The 19,709-nt window shown below is 47.7% G+C and overlaps 1 protein-coding gene across 2 annotated transcripts; it reads left to right on the top strand.

The window, feature by feature from the left end:
* The first annotated feature begins 723 nt into the window (after positions 1-723).
* scinlb (scinderin like b) lies at positions 724-12,677 on the top strand. 2 transcript variants are annotated; one of them, XM_030114847.1, is made up of 17 exons: positions 724-850; positions 2,998-3,185; positions 4,111-4,265; positions 5,864-6,025; positions 6,402-6,551; positions 6,917-7,003; positions 7,330-7,462; positions 7,906-7,994; positions 8,101-8,316; positions 8,403-8,536; positions 8,616-8,706; positions 9,512-9,682; positions 9,880-10,054; positions 10,261-10,376; positions 10,526-10,603; positions 10,702-10,762; positions 11,875-12,035. In XM_030114847.1, exons 2-17 carry the CDS (start codon positions 3,005-3,007, stop codon positions 12,033-12,035), a joined length of 2,160 nt encoding a protein of 719 aa, XP_029970707.1. In that variant the 5' UTR covers positions 724-850; positions 2,998-3,004. The 2 variants fall into 2 exon arrangements, with proteins under 2 accessions (XP_029970707.1, XP_029970706.1); XM_030114846.1 differs by lacking the exon at positions 724-850 and having other exon boundaries at positions 3,005-3,185; positions 11,875-12,677.
* The last annotated feature ends 7,032 nt before the right edge of the window (positions 12,678-19,709 follow it).

Genomic DNA, 19,709 nt, shown 5'->3' with positions numbered 1-19,709 from the left:
TATTCTCTCTTATACAAACAGTTAGTGATATATTTTATTGTAAAAAAAAAAAGTACAGCAAGTCTACAAAGTAATTATTTGACACAAGGCCAAGTTCCACTTGTTGTAGAAGAGTCATAATTTGAGTTTTCTTCAATGATATATTTGTTCCATACAGTTTTGAAGAAAGATTAGTTCAGGCATAATAACTCATGAGTAACCTCTGACATGACTGAATTTTCTATCCATACAGCAGAAGCCTGTTTGAATTAAAATAAAATGAAAAGGTATCTAGGAAAGTTGACCCCGGATTCGAGGTCTTCTTATTTGGAGACTAAAAGATGAGTTTCACTCTGAGTGGCTGAAAGTTGGCAGTCCCGCTTCACTAATTTTGGATCCCAGCTCGTCAGAAAGAGGAAACATGACTGGACGGACTTTGTCCAACAGTGAGTGTGACACAGGACTGTGCGCAACAGGCGGCTCGCTGCCAGGTTTGCGCGCGCGCGCACGCACACACACACACACACACACACACACACACACACACACACACACACACACACACACACACACACACACACACACAGACACACGCCATTTAGGGAAAACTTTATTCACTATAGGAGACTTTTTCAAAACATCTCGTGTGTGTGTGTGTGTGTGTGCTCAGTGTGTGGGACAGTTTTTAAACAGTTTCTGCTGTGGACCAATCATTGCGCCGTGTGCTCCAGACAGACCCATGAACACCGCTCCTCCTCCTCCTCCTCCTCCTCCACAACACACTAAGCACGAAGGCGCGTCTCGCTCGCTCCACTCCCTCTTCTCATCTCCGACCTTCTTCTGCCTTCCTGCGAGATTCTTCCTGCAAACTGTGAGTTTCGCTGTCAGCTAAATGCACGGACACGCTGGGACTTTTTCTCATGCATATCTGGACTTTAGTCTCCTCAAATTCGTGCGCAGTTATTGAGGTTAGACAGTTGGTGCTGTTTCCACGACCAGTGCATTTTTCCTGATTGGTTTTGCTCTTTGTTCTGGCCTGTAAATGTTATAAAAGTGAGCAGATTTCCAGATGTGGAAAGTGTGTCATCGCGTCTCTTTGCTGAGTGACTGAAGCCAGAGAGAGAATAGAGGAAGAGACCTCTCATCTTCTGATGGATAGACGGGATGTTGCATCAGTTATCATGGAAAACCGCTGCTGCTGATGTTATTGTCGCCTTTTATTTTTCTCTGTGTGAAGGAAATGGATCAGAAGGGCTCCGGGAGTAGATTTTGCATGCAGGAAGTAGTAGAGCAGGTGTTACATAATGCTTTAAAAACGAGAGGAGAACCATTTAAGTGCCATGCGGGACTCCTGGGGTCAGTCCTGCTCTTTTTTTATTTTTTTGTTGTTGTTGCAAATTCCCATTTTAGAATAAATGGACAGGAGAGTCCTGTTATGAAGCTTCATTGTGCTGAATCAGCTGGAGGAAAGCAACTGGTGGAAATGAAATGAAGTCAGTCATCCTTCACTGGCCTGCAGTGTTCTGCTCATCAGTACCGCTGCTTCTGATCCCAGACCAGTAAAGCCCATGAATCTCATGAGCTCTGAAGACTTGCCACTGATGCAGCATTTATCGATCAAGCAGCCCATTACAGGAAATCCACTGGGTGTTTTCCTCCATCACTGAAACCTGATCTGCAGACCGCTCACTTAACACACACACACACACACACACACACACACACACACACACACACACACACACACACACACGCACGCAGCTGAGCAAACCCTGCTCACAGACAGGCTCCTGTTGATGCTGCTGATGGTGTCTGATTGTTTGGATTCTAGGTGTTCGGTGTGGCCGGCGTGTCTTTTCTCAGGATGTGATGTAGTTTCTTTAAATACGCCCTGCACACAGTCAGGCCAGTGTAGGACGGAGCTGCAGGGGAGAAAGTGGATGAAGAGGGAGGCCTGTGTTTCTCAGCGCTGAGGAAGTGGACGTGGTCGAGGGCTGTGCCATCACAGGCGACGTCAGCCTGACTGCAGCAATAATCCTGCTGCCTCACACACACACACACACACACACACACACACACCCACACACATACATAATCTTGCTCTTGTGTAATCAGAGCAAATGGCGATATGTATAATCTTCCAGCCTCGGTGTGGCAAAGACACACTTACTGTAAAACTACATGTCGAGAGCTTGTATCTGTTTTGCATTCTATTTTCTAAGTTAATTTATAAATGGTATTTTTTTTTAAAAGCCGGGCCTGCCCGTCGTGCTGGGTGTGTGGTGATTGTCTTGTTTGTTTTGGCAGGAGTATTGATTTACTGATTGTGTATCTACAGATTACGGTGCAACGTTCCCCCATCAGTCTGGTTCAAGTTCTGAAAAGCATTCTTCATTATATCAATTTCTAGGTTTACTCCTGTATTTTCACAATGGATAATATATTTATATTTTGCATAAACTTTGTCTAAAATAATCTGACACTTGGGCGTTTCCCAACTATTTTTGGAAAATCGATCTGATTTTAGGCTGATATGGTCGATAAAACAGGGAAACGCCCTCAAGCAGAAGTAGCAGGTAATTGTCTTACTCTTCTGAAGTAAAATCTCTTCATGCTTTCTGCATCCAAACAATGAATTAATATTGCAGGAGAAGTACAGTAAGTGAGGGTTTGGTCTCAACACTTAACACCATGTTATATACGGTATATTCACTGTGGGGAATCTTCCCTCACATAGCTAAACACATCTTTTGTTTAGGAAACACAGCCAAAAAAAAAAAAAAAAATTCTGAATGTGCTCTTTCTTTCCTGGTCACCCTGACTCAGTTTAGATTTTCCAAAACCTATTTTGCTTCACTGCAATGCAAAAATATTAAAATCACTCCATGTCTTTTTCCGTGTGTCCCTTTGGCCTCCTGGTTTTCCATATTTTCCCTTTCTGTCTCCATGTCGTCTGTGTGTGTGTGTGTGTGTGTGTGTGTGTGTGTGTGTGTGTGTGTGTGTGTGTGTGTGTGTCAGAGCCGTCATGGTTTCCCATAAGGAGTTTGAAACTGCTGGGAAGAAGCCAGGACTGCAGGTGTGGCGCATCGAGAACATGGACCTGAAACCCGTTCCCAAGGAACTGCATGGCAGCTTCTACATGGGGGATGCCTACCTGCTGCTCTTCACCACCGCGGCGCCTTCATACTACATCCACATGTGGATGGGTGAGATGCGACTGTGGCTTGATATTAGAACCATTACACTCATTGAAAATGCTTTAACACCATGTCTGATGTGGGTGAGGAGGTTCCAGCTGGAGTCAGATGTGTTTTTCTACATAGAATGGGTATCAGTGCTTCATCAAAACAGGAACAGACTTGCATTTTACATTTTTGAGAAAACGGTTTCACTGTTCTTGGTTCCCTAAATGTTATCACTCGTTTTTTGCCCTCGAGCTTATCTTTGTGTATTGTTTCGCCGGTCTCATCGATGTCGTACTGCAGTTCATCACTTTACGTCTCTGTATGAAAGCTTTTATAACATCCCAACTTCCTCTTTTGATAAAATTATAAAACTTCACCGTAGCTCCAGCTGTGGGCTGTCTGCTGAGCAGATGAAGTCTGCTACTCCAGAAAGTCTCTTCAGTTTGTGAAAGTCCTCTGCGCTGCTCACTTCTCTGCTGGGTTCTGCACAGAACACACAGTGACTCTGCGATAAAGAGAACACGGAGTCTTTTCCAAGCCTCGGTTCATTTCCAGTTGCATAACCAAAAACCGAGGCTTAAAACCGCAGCTTGACTCACATGTGGAAAACCCCTTTAAGGCCACGGGAGACAAGCGCTTGTCCTTCCAGGTTCGCGTTGCTCCGTGCCAACGCTCATCTTCGTGCCAGCGCACAGAATAGAGGCATCTGGAAGGCGTTACCCAAGAAAAAAACACGGGAACAAAATTAATCTGTCTGTCTGAGATAGTGAGTTAGTTAGTCATGCTGAATTATGAAACAGTTTTAGCAATGCAGCGTACCAACTAGCAGGAACAGCAGCTGCAGATGTGATTTAAAGAGTCAGATGTCCCAGACACACAAGTGTTTCAGTTTGAAGCTCCCTCTTGTAGCAAGAGTTGAATGTGTGTGTGTGTGTGTGTGTTGCAGGGGATGAGTGCTCGCAGGATGAGAGCGGAGCAGCGGCGGTATTCGCCACACAGCTGGACGACTTCCTGGGCGGCGGGCCGGTGCAGTTCAGGGAGACGCAGAACTATGAGTCCAACACTTTCCAGGGGTATTTCAAGAAGGGGATCAAGTACCAGGTGAGCTTCACAGCGGGGTCGAGACATTCTGGACGTGTGGCGTCACTGTCTGGGTGAAAACACTTCGGGTCCTTGGCCTTGCGCAGCTCTCCTCCTCGCCGTCGTCGGTTGTAGAGCTGTGAAGAAATATAAAGTGAACTTATCTGTCATTCAGAAGGGGCAATTTTGAAATCATTATTATTTAATTATTGTGAAATGATTTAATGTTTCTGAAACTTTTGCTCCTTGAGCTTGAAGACAAATGTCAGCATTTTGCTTCCATCTTTGATGCTGAAGCATCACTTCTTTTAAACTTTGAGAGTGGCGGCTCTGAGAAAGGGTCAAGGCAGCAGAAGATCGAGGACTAATCAATAATGTCTGAATGCAGACACTTCCCGTTTCCATTCCATAAAGAAAGCTCAATAAAACTCAAGTTTGAAATTGAATTTATAGCTTTTCATATAAAGTCCAGCCAAAGTGTGTGCGTGTGTGTGCACGTGTAGATATATGAAGATACATATCATTTGCCACCACAACCTCACCGGCTGCTCTCATTTTTATTTTAACCTCAGTGAGTTCTTCAGTCACCTCTGCTAATAACACAGACATGAACTCGCACGCTGCCTCGCTCCTGTGGGTTTAATGATTGTTTACGCCTCTTGAACTTTGCCGTGCAGCTCAGCTGATGAGGCTGAAGTTCAGAAGGAACACAGCAGACCTCATGTGCTATTTACATCTCAGGGCGTGTCTGATCCACTGTACCCACAGCAGCCGGCCCCATCGAAGGACGACGTTTCCCAGCGCAAGCGGAGCCACTCTTTTCTCTTTTCCAGCCATCTGTTTCTCGTTCGCTGAAAAACACCCGTCCCCCATCCTCGGTATTGCTTGAACGCAATTATCCCAAATGCTTGTTTACAGCTTTTGTTGGAGGATGGAAACTCTGCGCCGCACATGTTTGTCTGCACGCCTCCAACGAAACCCACCACGTCTTCATAATTTTGGTGATCTTTAATAAACAGAGCTGCATTGTTGCCATGGAAAGTTGGATTGTGACTCAGTGACAGGATGGACAGTGTGAGCGTGGTTTTCATTTTTTGCCAGTCATCCAGATGCTGAACAGCATTAGACGAGTTAGGCCAACTGCTGTCATAAACAGGCAAATCACTCCAGATATTAAACCGGTGGCGGTGGAGAGTATTTCTGTCTCTCACGGTCTAATTTACATGCCTTGTGAACATTTGTTTCTTTTAATGGCTTCGCCGAGGACGGCTCTATGCGTGACACGCCCGGTCCTCAGGTACAACACACCTGCACCGAACAGACCTGGAGGCTGCTTCTGTCTAAAACCAGGCATCATTTTCTGCCCTTACCGAAAGATCCCATGTCTTTGTTTGCTCCGCCACATGCTGGCCTCCTCGCTTGGTGCTCAGTTTACAGCCTTTTCCTCTTTGAGGTTTTATAGTGCTGTGATAAAATCCATTCAGCCGCTCTGTGCTTCCTGAAACCACCCGACCCCTCATGACCTCTCACATCTGTGCATTAGTGAAATACTAATATATCTCATGGTCTTTCACTGAAATAGTACACCACTAAAATTCTGTGAATCTTTTCTGTCACAGATAGGGGGCGTGGCCTCTGGTTTCCAGCACGTGGTAACCAATGACGCGAGCGTCAAGCGCCTGCTCCATGTGAAAGGCCGTCGGATCATCAGAGCATCGGAGGTGGAATTGTCTTGGTCCAGCTTCAACAAGGGCGACTGCTTCATCATCGACCTTGGAAAGGTGAGCATTGTTTGAAACATTTTTACTGAAGGACACTGTGTGGCGCTGGGACTGCACCTGCTTTGAATGCGTGCTTGGATGCATATCTTAAGTGGAGTTTGCATTTTACCCCTGTGCATGCAAAACAAGCTTGCTGAAGGCTGCAGAACAGATGCAGCTTGGGATGTGCAAAGTTTGAAATAAATAAAAATGTCAGGCTGTCTGTAACAGTGTTTTTGAAAAAAAAAAAAAAAAAGAAAAGAAAAGAAGAGAACAATTTCAGAGGTTAGGGGAAGTTGGAAGATTTGTTGATAATATTCACGTTTTTTTCAGCTGTGCGCGCAGTGGGAGGTTGTTGTTGTCACCTGTTCCTGTGCTGCGTTCCCCCCTCCTGCAGGACATCTACCAGTGGTGTGGCAGCGAGTGCAACCGCTTCGAACGGCTGAAGGCGTCCCAGCTCTCCATCGGCATCAGAGACGACGAGCGAAACGGCAGAGCCAAGGTTCACATGGTGGAGGAAGGAGACGAGCCAGAAGCGGTTCTGAAGGTGCGGCGCGCACGTTCCCCATTCCTCTCCCTCTTCTGGTGCTTCCCGGTGAACTCTGACCTCAGTTTGAGAGCAGGAGCTATATGTATAAGTGATGCACGTCAGTCAGCGTGGGAAGGTCTCAGCACAGAGCCGTCCTTTGTAGCCTCCTGTTCATGTGCCAGCTACGGGCCCAGGCTGCATTGTAAACACTTCCTTTACAACAGAAGCACCGAGGCCTAATGAGCACAAGGGGGGCAAACCTTCATCCAGTGGGTTTATACATGCATGCATGTTTCATTTATCTTCTTCCTCTTTTTTTAATTTTGCAAATATTATCAGGAAAAAGGTTTAAATATTTTTGTTGGTGTGTGTTTGTTTTGTAGGTTCTCGGGCCTAAGACCAGCATTGCTCCCAGTAGTTCTGATGACGATGTGGAAGTAACCAACAAGGGGAAGGGTGCCCTCTACATGGTGAGAAACACGAGTGGTCTTCTGAGGAATTCAACTGCCCCCTGGCTCCAGACGAATGATATGAGTTTAGAACGTAGACTACAGAGCCGTGTCTCAGTGGCTACAGCCTGATGTAAAAAACTCAGTCATTTTGAGTCTTGTGCAGTTTGGTGGTTTGAAGATGTTGCCAAACATCCGTGTTTCAGCTGCTATGGCAAAATGCAGAATGCCTTAAAAAAAAAAAAAAAAAACCTTTCTAACTAAGAAAACTGTCCACTTTAAGGCTGTGCTGAGCAGCTGAGCAGCGAAGCATTGCAGTGCTGCCTGTCTGTGTTTGTTCTCTGCAGATCTCAGATGCCTCTGGCTCCATGAAGGTGACGTCCGTGGCTCCGTCCAGCCCCTTCAAACAGGGCATGCTGTCTCCAGAGGAGTGCTACATCCTGGACAACGGGGTGGACCGCACCATCTTTGTGTGGAAAGGTGCCTACAGCGTCTCACCCTCAATAAAATACTTTTCATTTGACCTTCAAGCTTTCAATGAGTACATATATTTGTTTATTAGCCGAAAATAAGAAGCTAAAGCAGTTAACTAGTGTGTTTACATCTATTCTTCTTTTTACATTTTCATGTCTTGTTTTTGATAACAGCAGTACTTTTTGAGAATAAACTAGATGATCACATCACTCTTGTATAAATCTGTAGTAATTCTGTTCATCCATTTATTGCGTGTTTAAGGCGTTGTTTTGTATGTAATTGATTAGCCTTTAAAAAACTTCTGTTTAATCTTCAACTACATGTATTGTCAGTATATTTTCTCTGGTATTTACCAGAGAAATCTTGCCATAAGTTTCCAAAAGGGAATACTGTTTTTTGTTTTTCTTTTTGCCGCTCTCACCATGTTGTGTCTCTTCTGTCTCTAACAGGCCCCAAGGCCAACGTATCTGAGCGTAAAGCAGCCATGGCTGCCGGGCAGCAGTTCATCAAAGACAAAGGATATTCCAGCAAGACTCAGGTGAAGATGAGATGTGATTAAAGAAATCCACGATGAGAGACATTCAGTACAAATCCCCCACGGTGCTGCAGAGTTCATCAAGCTTCAATCTTTCTTTGCCTTGCAGATCCAAGTCCTTCCTGCAGGAGGCGAGACTCCACTGTTCAAGCAATTCTTCTCTGACTGGAAGGACAAAGACCAGACCACAGGCCCCACTAAGACCTACACCATCGGCCGGATCGCCCAAGTGGAGCAGGTGCCCTTTGACGCCGCCACTCTGCACTCAAACAGTGCCATGGCAGCTCAGCACGGCATGGTGGACGACGGCAAAGGCAAAGTCCAGGTACGAGTGGGTGAAAAAGACAGAGAAAAAGGAAACATATCAACAGGGTGGTAAGACATTGGAAAAAAGTGTGGGCTTTTGTTCAGATCTGGCGAGTTGAGGATGGTGCAAGTGTTCCCGTGGATCCCTCCACCTACGGCCACTTCTACGGCGGCGACTGTTACCTGATCCTGTACAGCTACAAGACGGGAGGTCGGGAGAAGCACCTCATCTACACCTGGTGGGTGTGACGGCAGACACTCACACGTGGATGGAGAGGGAGCGCTCTGACGTGCGCGTGTCCGCCGTGACCTTTTCAGGCAGGGGCTGAAGTGCACCCAGGACGAGCTGGCGGCCTCAGCGTTCCTCACCGTGAAGCTGGATGACTCAATGGGAGGAGCGCCGGTTCAGGTCAGGACTTGACACTGTGATCGCTGCATATAACAGTCAAGTCTGTAGTCCCAGGGTTGAATCATTTAAGTACAGTAAAAATCACACTGCCAGTCGTTTTGTGTACTGTTTGAGTCTCAGAGACACTGAGGATTTTAAAGTACATCTAGTTTTTTGGAATTTTATTTTTTTTTTGGTCCTTGATTTAGAAAGAATACAAAACGGTACAAAGTATGTATTTGCATGACACAAACCTGTTTGTAATACATGTTCAATACTGTAGGAATGTATAAATCCTTATCTGCACCAATTAAACAAGTTAAGAAGATACATGCAGTGTTAAAAGTCTCAGTTTAAGACCAAATGAAATGATAAATGATGAATACAAAAACGTGTCTCTTTATTTTCTGTTGGTTCGTGGAACCGCATCATGCCGGCCAGCAGAGGGCAGTATAAATTTAATTTTTATTTTTGACTGCTCGGTAATGAAACAGAATCACTGTGGATTTTTTTTTTAATTATACAATCATAAATGTTTATTTTTTACATTGTATTTCTATTATTTATAGATAATTATAATAATGAGGAACTATTTCGTGTAACCCACATCAGAATATTTAAAGTTTAATTTTTACTGTGTCACCATCATGTATGTAATTAGAAATGTCTGCTATTTTCATTTAAATTTAGATTCATTTAGATTGTTTCACGAGAAATTGAATGTAATTGAGATATTCAAAGTAGCATTTTAGTTGACATCTTTTCTCACTTCGTATCCCAGTTCATTCTAATTTGTTTCATCTGTTTTTCATCCGCCCATCCGCAGGTGAGAGTGACTCAGGGTCAGGAGCCCCCCCACCTGATGAGCCTTTTCCAGGGCAAGCCCATGATCATCCACCTTGGAGGAACGTCACGGAAAGTCGGACAGCAGCGGCCCCCCAGCACGCGCCTCTTCCACATCCGGCAGAGCATGACCCGCACCACGCGGGTGGTGGAGGTGAACCGCTTTAGTTTCAGTCATTAGTTTGTTTTTTCATCGTCTTGTATCTGCTCTGTTGTTGGCATCTCCCGGAATGCATGGCGTTGTATTTCTGCCAAAATTCATCTTTTGCTCGCCTCGGAATTGTGGCCATAGGACGCCATAGGAATGTGGCAAGTAAAGTAAGACTGATTGATCCGCTTCTGCATCCGCAGGTCGAGGCCACTGCCTCCAATCTGAACACCAACGATGTGTTTGTGCTGAAAACCGTGGAACATCTGTTCGTGTGGCGCGGCTTGGGCGCCACTGATGAGGAGATGGACGCATCCAAGCATGTGGTGGGCTTTCTGGGTGGGAGCCCCACTGCTGTGTCTGAGGGCAAGGAGCCAGGTGGGTTTATCAACCTCTTGATCCCGTCAGCCACTCAGAAAGAAAACAGCTTTTGACCCAATTTTTACCTGCGTTAAACAGAAACTAGGTCATGGTTAAGATCCCTTTTCTATATTTCATGGTATATCTGTGACCGTCCACTGAGGATAATAGTGTGAAAATCTTATCGGACTGTGGCATTAAAAGCATGTTGTGTTCCTCTCCAGCTAATTTCTGGTCTGCTCTGGGCGGCAAGAAGGAATATCAGACCTCAAAGAGCCTGCGGAACATGGTGAAACCTCCACGTCTGTTCGGCTGCTCCAACAAAATTGGAAGACTCATCGTGAGTGAGAGAGATTAGATCCAGAGCAGCTTTTATGAGTTCTTATTTTAATACTGAATCAAACAAGTGACCCATCTTGGGTTCATGATAATTCAGGCGAGTGAAACACCTGAAAAGGTTTTGACCTCAGCCTCTTCTCTGGCTCCCAGGTGGAAGAAGTGCCAGGAGATTTCACTCAGTCAGATCTGGCCACCGACGACGTGATGCTGCTGGATACCTGGGACCAGGTAGGATGAGAAGATGTGAAACGCCGCTCTGATAGTGAAACATCCGCGTGCTGGAGCAGACCGCCTGACTCCCTCTGGGTGTTCCTCTCCTCCTGCAGATCTTCCTTTGGGTTGGCAAAGATGCTAATGAAGTGGAAAGGAAAGGAGCTCCTAAAATAGGTTCGTTGCGCAAACAAATGTGGATGACTTTGTCTTTCGAGCGATTCTTCATTTGTTCTTTATTCAGCTCAACTGTCAGATTTTGAGGCCGTTGGTTTTAGGTATCGTAAGTTTTTAAGCTTCAGTTTTTCAGAGACTGAAACTCCTCATTGAACAGAGAAGAAGCTTTAATAAGACCCGATGAGGACGATGGGAGGCGTGGGTCCCTGCAGCGTTCAGGGACAGAAGCATTTTTATTTGATGTCAAAAATACATGTATGCAAACTGAGTTGGAAGCAATAAAAGACTGCAATCGTTTGCTCAGACTGAAAAGCAAGTCACACAACTGGGGAATAAAAACAACATGTTCATATTATTGTAGGGAGCAGAACATAATAAAATAAAATGCTATCTATATGCAAGCAAGAAGAGTGAAAAACAGCATTTGATGGCTGTGATTCTGCGATGACAAACACTTCAGGGTCCCTTCAATCTACACATTATCAATAAAACGTAAAGTCTCGGTGATATGATCGGCATCCTGTTCATGCCCCACATTGCCAAACTGGTTTAGAAGCTGGTTGTGCTCATTATGAACTTCATGCTGCTCGATGAACGAGATGAAGCATGATTTAGTTTTACTGTTGTGTTTTCAGTAAATGATCACGGTGTCTTTTCTTAAAACACTGTAGGTTTCTAATCCTGACATCTTAATACTGAACAAACTGTTACAAAAGAATGAACACATTTGCCACTGTATGTGCCATTAATTCACGGTCCTGTCTCTGGAAAAATTTTGCAGATGCACTTCAGTAAAGAACATGTTGGGTTTATTAGAGTTCCTCAGAAAGGCTGTAATGAACCAACAGAAAATGATGTTTGAAGTCTGAAGTTGCTCTCAGCTCTCTGGAGTCTCTTTCAACTCATTGTTGTGGCTTTATGACCCATAACCAGCAGTCTGAACCCCTCCCATCAGGCCGTTTTCAGCTGCAGCTCAGCTGAGAAGTTTTTGTCTATTTTTTACTACTAAGACTTTCAGCCACAATAGAAGCGCTTGTTTGAGTCAAAACGGAGTTAAACATTTGATTTTAACATGTTTCCTCTGTCTCGTCTCCTGCCTCTTCTTCACTCAGCTAAAGAGTATGTGGACTCGGACCCTGCTGGCCGCAGTGGTTTACCCATCACCACCATCAAGCAGGGAGCCGAGCCTCCGACCTTCACTGGCTGGTTCCAGGCTTGGGATCCCAAGATGTGGGACACAGATCCACTGGAAAGAATCCGCGCTCGTTTCTGAACACAACGCTCCAGCCCCCTCCCAGCCCTCCAAATACTCCGTACTTTGCCTTTTTTTGTTGTTGTACATCTTAATTCTAATCCCTAAGTGCCAAGACAAATGACGCCACTGTTATCGGCCTCGATGCCTTGATGCCCGTGCAGCGCGCTGGACTTCATAAAAACATCCCATCAGTAGTCAAGCGACGTCCTCCAGTCGCATTTTCTCTAATTGGGAGAAATGCTTTATTGATCTGTTGCCTTCCCATCCCAAGCAAAATGCCCACTGAAGTCCTGGAACGAGCAGGAAAGAAGAAAACAGGAAAGCCGTTTCAGACTGTCCGAGAAACTCCAGACCTTCACTGAGTGCAGAAGAAACCGCAGTGCTTTCCTTTCTCTGATTCACTGCTTGCTTTTCAAGATGAACTCCTACAACGTGTCCAATAGCTTACATCCTCCCCACACACACCCAGATGCATTGTGCCCGTGCCTCAGTGCTTCTGCCAGACCGTGCACTCACCAGAAGCTGCATGCTGCATTTAAAAAAAAAAAAATCATACTCTGTGTTTGTGAGAAAGACATACTGTGGTCTGCCCGTGTGTCCACTCTGATCCAGAAATGTTCCTCTGAATCGCTTCTCAATAAACTCTCTGGTATTTAAAACCTGAAGTTTTCAGAAGCTTAAATCAATCAACATAATTGTGCACTGCACCGCCAGCATGTCTACAGTCTGACTCAAACTTTCACACACCGTCAGAGGATTTATCTGCAGGATCTGAGCCTCTCTCCTCTCTCAGGAAGAGAGAGCGGGATCCTGTTGTGGCTCAACGCGTCTGTCGGATCTTGAGGACGACATGAAAGCTGTGCTCACAGCTGTGGCGTCCTCCAGGACGTGCCAGTGCAGGTTTTCTCAGACTTTAGCTTATAGGTTGCATTGCTGTTTACTGCACACTTTCTATTTCTGGCAGCGCTATTATCAACTAACGATACTTCTAACTTCAAACAGCCATTCTAGACAGGCTACTTTATTACTTAAGAATTATCATTAGAAAATCATGTAAAGCCAGATAAATATACATATTTAAGTTGCAATTGTTCATCTAAACATGCTATGATATAAATCAGTCTTTGTATGGAACCTGTTATGCACACTTGGTACTTTAAATATGACAGAAAATATCATTTTTAGACAAAATGAGTAGAGATGATAAGCAAAAATTAAACCTCATCCTTCTGGGTACTGGGGTCCCGGAGCTGATCCCACCAAAGACAGAGAACACCTCAGAGAATCATCAGTCCATCACAGTCAAACCTGCACGCTGAACCACAAAAAAACATCAAACATGAACACAAAGAGCCAAGAGCCTGCCCAGGGAGAACATGCTCATAACTCCACACAGAAAGTTTCCCAGGCTCAGTTTCAAGACATTTCTGTGAGACCAGTTGCTCACCACCCTTCCTTTGTGCATTCTGAAGAGATATTATTGTGAATAACATCAGTTACACTGGTTTGGCAGAGGTAATTGATGAAATTCAGTGAAATAAACTTGAGTGAGTCAGAATCCATATATAAAGAGTTGGGATTTCATGAGTCTAAACCATGAATGGAAGAAACTGCAACATATCAACAATAATGAATCATCGAAGATAGTAAAACAAAGTCACTTTTTTAAGGTTCAGGTAACAGTTGCTGATGTGGGAGAGCTGTAAGTGTTTATTATCACAATCCTGTGAACATTATGTTTTCTAAATGAAAATAAAAACTGGAAATTTTAATTGGAATGTATGAAAACTACAGTATAAGATGTAAGCCAGGGGTGTCAAACTCATTTTACTTCAGGGGCCACATACAACGCAATTGAATCTTATGTGAACTGAAATAGTATTATAAGTTACAAACTAGAATTTGGCACTCAGAGAGCGCAGACCTCCGCCACAGCTCAAATCAGTCACCAACAACAATAAGAACACCATATATGATAAAAAACATTTTATTTCTCCCCAACCCAAACAATGTATGGGAGAAAGCTGTTTGTCGCATGTTCATATCTCAATGTGTTGCCTCACACAGTCACAGTGACGGACACTCTGAAATCCCCCTATTTCTGTCTGTTCTGGATCCTGGTATCTGGAATACTTCCATGATCTGGATCAGCAGCTGATATCTGTTAGAGTCATTGAAGAACTTACACTGTAATCTTTTGCTAAGCCCCCTTGTCATTTATTGTTGAGTTATGCCCAACTGTGTCAAAGACTGCCCTATCTCTCAATGATAAAGAATCCTTTAAAAAAATTCCTGGATCCAGACAGTGATCCGGATCATCACCAAAATTTAATGGATTCTAAGTTAGGCCAAGACCCACCTTTCCACAAAGTTTCATTGCAATCTGTCCATAACTTTTTCCGTAATGTTGCTAAAAACCAACCAACAAACCAACAAACCAACAAACCAACAAACCAACGTGATTACATAACCTTCTTGGCGGAGGTAACAATTAAAATTCTGAATCTATGTGCTGTAGTACAACAAAGTATTGACAAACCAGAAAATTCAATTTAAAAAAACTGCAGTTTCTACAATAGTATGCCTCAGTTCACCATTTAAATGTATTTTACAACTTACAGAATACAGTGAATTTTATTATACTATTTACAGCTTTAAAAGCATGAAACATTTCACCACATGTAGCTTGAACTAAAAACTGTATAGGCTACTTCATATTATGACCAAGAAAATCTAGAAATCATTTTTAGTGTGGACACAGTTCTACATCTGTGTAGTGATCCTGATCAGATGAATTAATAGTTACTGAACGTAACTTCAGTTCTATGAGTAAGTGCTAAGCCCGCCTACGGGCTTCGCTACTGGTACTCCTCTTGGTGCGCAGCCAATCACTGAGACAACAGAAAACTCAACGCACCAATCCTATCCACGTGATGGCGCAGCACCACGCCCCTCGCCGAGGGTATTTTCTGAGCCGACGGCCAACGCTCTTCCTTCTTCTGAATCAGTGAAGTAAATGAAGCAGACAGCTGGGCCAGCAGGTAGGCAGGTACGCACTTACTCATAGAACTGAAGTTACGTTCAGTAACTATTAATTCTATTTCGTAAGTGCTAAGCCCGCCTACGGGCTTCGCTATTGGTACTCACCAAGGCAGAGGCCGGATGAATGTACTCCCAGCTGGCATGCTGACAGGATTGGTGCGGAAGGCGGAAGTAAACAAACTGTATGTCCAGAACGGCCGCAGAACTCCTGAAGAACAAGGTGGACATCCACGTGATAAAGCGCCACGCGCGACGTGCACAAGTATCGCCACAGTGACACACAAACGCCTACCGGGGCAAAGCCACAGAGGCAGGTGGGGAAAAAACCCCCGGTCTGCGACCCACACACGGGGAGCGGCAGACGTGACAAAAAGAGCAATACGTTTTAAGCGACGGAACCCCTGTTCTCACCGAGAACCGACATGGCCACAGTGTCTGTGCACACATCCGTCAAATATGAACGCACAAAAGTGGACGCGGAGGCCCAGGAGGCAGCCTGGCAGATATCACTCACCGGGGCTCCACGCCCCCTGGCTCCAAACCTCACAAACAGCTGGTCCGTAGTGTGAAAGCCAGCTGTGCGCTGCATGTAGCAACGCAAAGCCCTGACTGGGCACAGCAACCGCAGCCGTGGGTCGTCCCCAGACGAGCCAGGCAGGGAGCCGAGCGTTCTGATCCGGATCACTTGCTACTGGAAATCTGAAGTGATCACCTTGGGATGAAAGGCCGGATTAGGCCAGAGGAGCAAGAGACCCCATTGTGACTGAACGCCATGCAGGATGGGTGAACCGACAAAGCGCAGAGATCCCCAACTCTCTTGGCGGATGCTAGCGCTAACAAGATAGCGACCTTGAAGGAGATGACATTGATGTGAATGGGATTGTGATCCCAGGCACCGCCCACCGCATGGTGATCTAGGGTGTCTCCCCGTCCTGCGACAGACGCATCCGTGAACACCTCGACATGATGCGGTACGCAGCCCAGGGGGACTCCTTGCATGAAGAGAGCAGGATCCATCCAGAAAAGGAAATCCTGGCGTGCCTGAGGCGGGATCGAGACCAGTCTGTGTCTGTCCCACTTCCCCAGACAGCGGAGGCGACTGAACCACCGTTGCAGTCTGCGCATGTGTAGAAGGCCCAACCGTACCACTGGGTGGGCCGCAGTCATCAAACCCATCACGGTCCTGACCAGACGGACCCTGACCAGAGGTGCGGCCATCGCAGACCTCAGGGCCGAAAGGAGGGAGGCTCGCCTGTCCGCAGAGAGGCGGGCTGTCATGGAGAGTGTGTCCAGCTCCAAACCCAGATAAGCCATACACTGAGCTGGGGTGAGCGCGCTCTTGTCCCGGTTCACCAAGAACCCCAGGAGCTCGATGTGGTGCAGGACCTGGGTCATGTGCAGCACAGCCTCCTGATAAGAGGATGCCAGTATGAGCCAGTTGTCGATGTAGGTGAGGATCCTCACACCACGACTATAGAGGGGCTCCAGCGCGGCCTCGACACACTTGGTGAAAGTGCGGGGGGCGAGAGAATAACTGAAGGGGAGCCGGTTGTATTGAAAATACCTGGTCCCCACGGTGAAATGGAGGAAGGCTCTGTGCCTTCTCAGAATGGGGATGTGGAAGTAGGCGTCCGTAAGGTCGACCGACGTCATCCAGTCCCCAGGGTGGACGCTCTCCAGGAGGTGTTTGACCGTCAGCATGCGGAACCTCCTGGTGGCTATGTGAGTGTTCAGGACCCGCAGGTGCAGAATGGGTCTCATGCCTCCGCGCTTCTTGGGAACCAAGAAGTAGGGGGAATAAAAACTCGAGTGCGCCTCCTTCGCACTCAGCTCCATTACCGCACCCTGGCGGAGGAGCGAGGCCACTTCTGCTTCGAGAGCAGATGCCCCCACAGGGTATGCCAGCCCCGTATGAAGGATCCCATTGAAGGGAGGCGGACAACAGGCGAACTGCAGGGCATAGCCGCTTCTCAGCATCCTGGAAAGCGGCAAGAAAGCGGTCCCAACATAGCACGCCACATCTGAAAGCGGGGCATGAGCGGCTGGACCACAGCCTGAGGGGGCGGCCCACCCATCCTCCTGGCCTCGGGAGACGTGGGGCCCTCGGCGAAAGGGCTGTGGAGGGGGTGTCCCTTGAAAAGGTGCGGGCGGCCGCTTCGGGGCCACAGGCCAGTGCTTTGCTGGGGACAAATCAGGTGGCGGCGGTGCGCTCCCAGAGGCAGGCGAGCCGCTGACCGTGGTTCTGAAGCCGAGGCCGCTGGCCGTGGTGCTGAAGCCGGGCCCGAAGGGCTCAACGGCGGGGACTCGAGGCGGCACAGCCTCGCCGCTCTGACGCTTCGCTGTGTTAACACAAGCGGAAGCTGGTGGCGAATGCAGTTTAGAGCACTTTTGGGGAGCTGGCAGGACCCCGGCGGTGCTCCGTTTGTGCGTAGCGCTCGGCGGGAGAGTCAGCGGCCCAAGCTCGCTGCTGTGTCCCGCTTCCGTGGCCGCAGTGCGACAAAAGCAAGGAGGCAAGGCCGGTGAAGGCGCTGTGAGTCCGGGCGGCTCCAAGTGCACTCCGCTCACCGTTCTCTCTGCTTTATCATACAGCCAGAGAAGGGAGGGAAAGAGCCCCACTGAGCTTGACATGCGTCATACATGCAAGCATGGGAAGAGGGGAGGATTGCTGCTCTTTGAGAGATGTAACGGGCCTTACGGCCTTTATTTACATTTTTAATAGCAGGTGCAGGACGAGCGGACGGGGCGCTCTGTGGCTCGAGAGCATGGGACCGTCTCGGCTCGTTCAGCGCCCCGGGCGGAGGGTCGGCGGGAAGACGGTCGGTTCTGGCCAGTTGCCGGGGAACTCCACGGGGCTGGACAGCACTGCTCCACCGGACGTTGTTGCTCCGGTGGGGGCTCACGGCAGGGCTGCAGGTGCGGGGTGAGCTGCTGGGAGCCTCGTGCCTCCAGGCGCTCGATGGTGACCTGTGTGTCAGGTCCGAAGAGAGAGGCGGTGGACTGGGGGAGCCCCAGGACTCCCTGCTCGTCCCGCTCACAGAGGGAGGAGAGGCCAAGCCACAGGTGCCTCATGGCAAGCTGTGCATTAGCCATGATGCAGCCTCCATTGATGGCGATGGCACGGCACATCCTCATCAGGACCTCGGCTGCATTCTACACCTCCTCGATGTCCTCAGGGGAGAGCTAGGATCTCTCGTGGCAGATCTTGTCGACAGAGCCCAGCAGGAAGGTCATATTGTTAGCTAGGGCAAACATCTGGTTGGCGCTAGCATAACAACGATCCAAAAGGCCCGCCATGCTCCTGTCTCTTTCAGACGGCAGCGTGGGCTTTCCGCCAGACCAGGCAGAGGACTTGGGAAGAAGGCACAGTCTGACGGAGTCCTCGATAGTAAGTACTCCGGAGACCGACGGCCAGCCGTCCACGCAGGAGTACTCGTGGTAGCCCTTCGCCCCCTTGGCGGTAAGCGGCATACCCCAGTCTCACTGCACATGTTCCTGGAAAGATGGCACAGTGGGACATAGCACCGCAGTCCGGGACCAAGGCCGTAACTGGGTTGCCAGCCCAAGTGCAAAGTCATGCTTAACCGGCTCCGGAGGCTGCGGCGGTAGCACGAGGCCAGTGCTCTTGGCAGTAGATGTGAAGAGCCCCGTGAAGTGTTCCAGAGGCTTGCGGGGGGCATCTTGGCGGCTGGCTCGGGAGAAGGTGGAGACGGAGTCGTCCAGCTGGGTTGACCTCCGCAACACAGAGGCGCTGCTGCTGCTACTGCAGGCTGATGCTGCCACTGACCTCAGCCCAGTCGTACTTGGCGGGGGCGGAGGCGTCTTCGGCGGCGTCCTTGTGGGCTGGAACCGGTGAGGCGGAGCCCATAAAGGCCGCTCGCCGCTGGACCTCTTCAGGCGGCAGAGCGAGGCAGGCCGGGCAGGAGGACCACTGGCAGTGATGCTGCCAGCCAAGGCAGATGAAGCAGCGCTCATGATGATCCTGCTCGATGAGTAGAGCGGCAGGAGCGGCAGGAGAAGGGCCGGGCACCCATTGTTAAGTCTTCTCGGGCCGGCGAATCCATGAAGAATCTTGATCCGCAGAAATCTTGATCCGAAGAGTGAAGAGCTTGTGTCTCAAGCGTGCTGAGGAAGAAGAAGGAAGAGCGATGGCTGTCGGCTCGGGATATTCCCTCGGCGAGGGGTGTGGTGCTGCGGCATCGCGTGGATAGGATTGTTGCGTCGAGTTTTGTGGTGTCTCAGTGATTGGCTATGCGCCAAGAGGAGTACCAATAGCGAAACCCGTAGGCGGGCTTAGCACTTACGAAATAGAACTGATTCTTTATTTCATCTCACAGGCCTGACTGGACTCTCTGGTGAGTAGATTCTGACCCGCGGGCCATATATTTGTTATCCCTGACCTAAATGACTGTACAGAAGGTTTTGTTTCCTGGGAAGAATTAAAGGCAGCGTTCAACACTTTGGCAACTCACTGTGGCGTCCAGGCTGAACTCAGTCAACCTTTCCAGTTTGGACATTTTGTTGTAAGTTTGTACGTTTCTCAGTTGTATTTACTGTTGGATGCACCAGTTTCTGCACCTGCTGCTGAAATGTTGGAGGGAAAAGTGACGAAACAATAGAGACTCCTTTAAATAGCCTTTGTTTTGTAAACCA

The sequence above is a fragment of the Salarias fasciatus genome, chromosome 18 (genome assembly GCF_902148845.1).
Source record: "Salarias fasciatus chromosome 18, fSalaFa1.1, whole genome shotgun sequence".
Lineage (NCBI taxonomy): Eukaryota > Metazoa > Chordata > Actinopteri > Blenniiformes > Blenniidae > Salarias > Salarias fasciatus.
Note: the sequence above shows the minus strand (reverse complement) of the source record. Positions and strands in the feature narration are given on the sequence as shown.

Bases quoted from the DNA above. Each gene is read 5' to 3' on its own strand.
- scinlb (XM_030114846.1), top strand. From the start codon at position 3,005: ATGGTTTCCCATAAGGAGTTTGAAACTGCTGGGAAGAAGCCAGGACTG. The intron at 8,537-8,615 runs GTGGGTGTGACG...TGACCTTTTCAG, and splicing joins AAGCACCTCATCTACACCTG to GCAGGGGCTGAAGTGCACCC. The intron at 10,377-10,525 runs GTGAGTGAGAGA...TCTGGCTCCCAG, and splicing joins ACAAAATTGGAAGACTCATC to GTGGAAGAAGTGCCAGGAGA.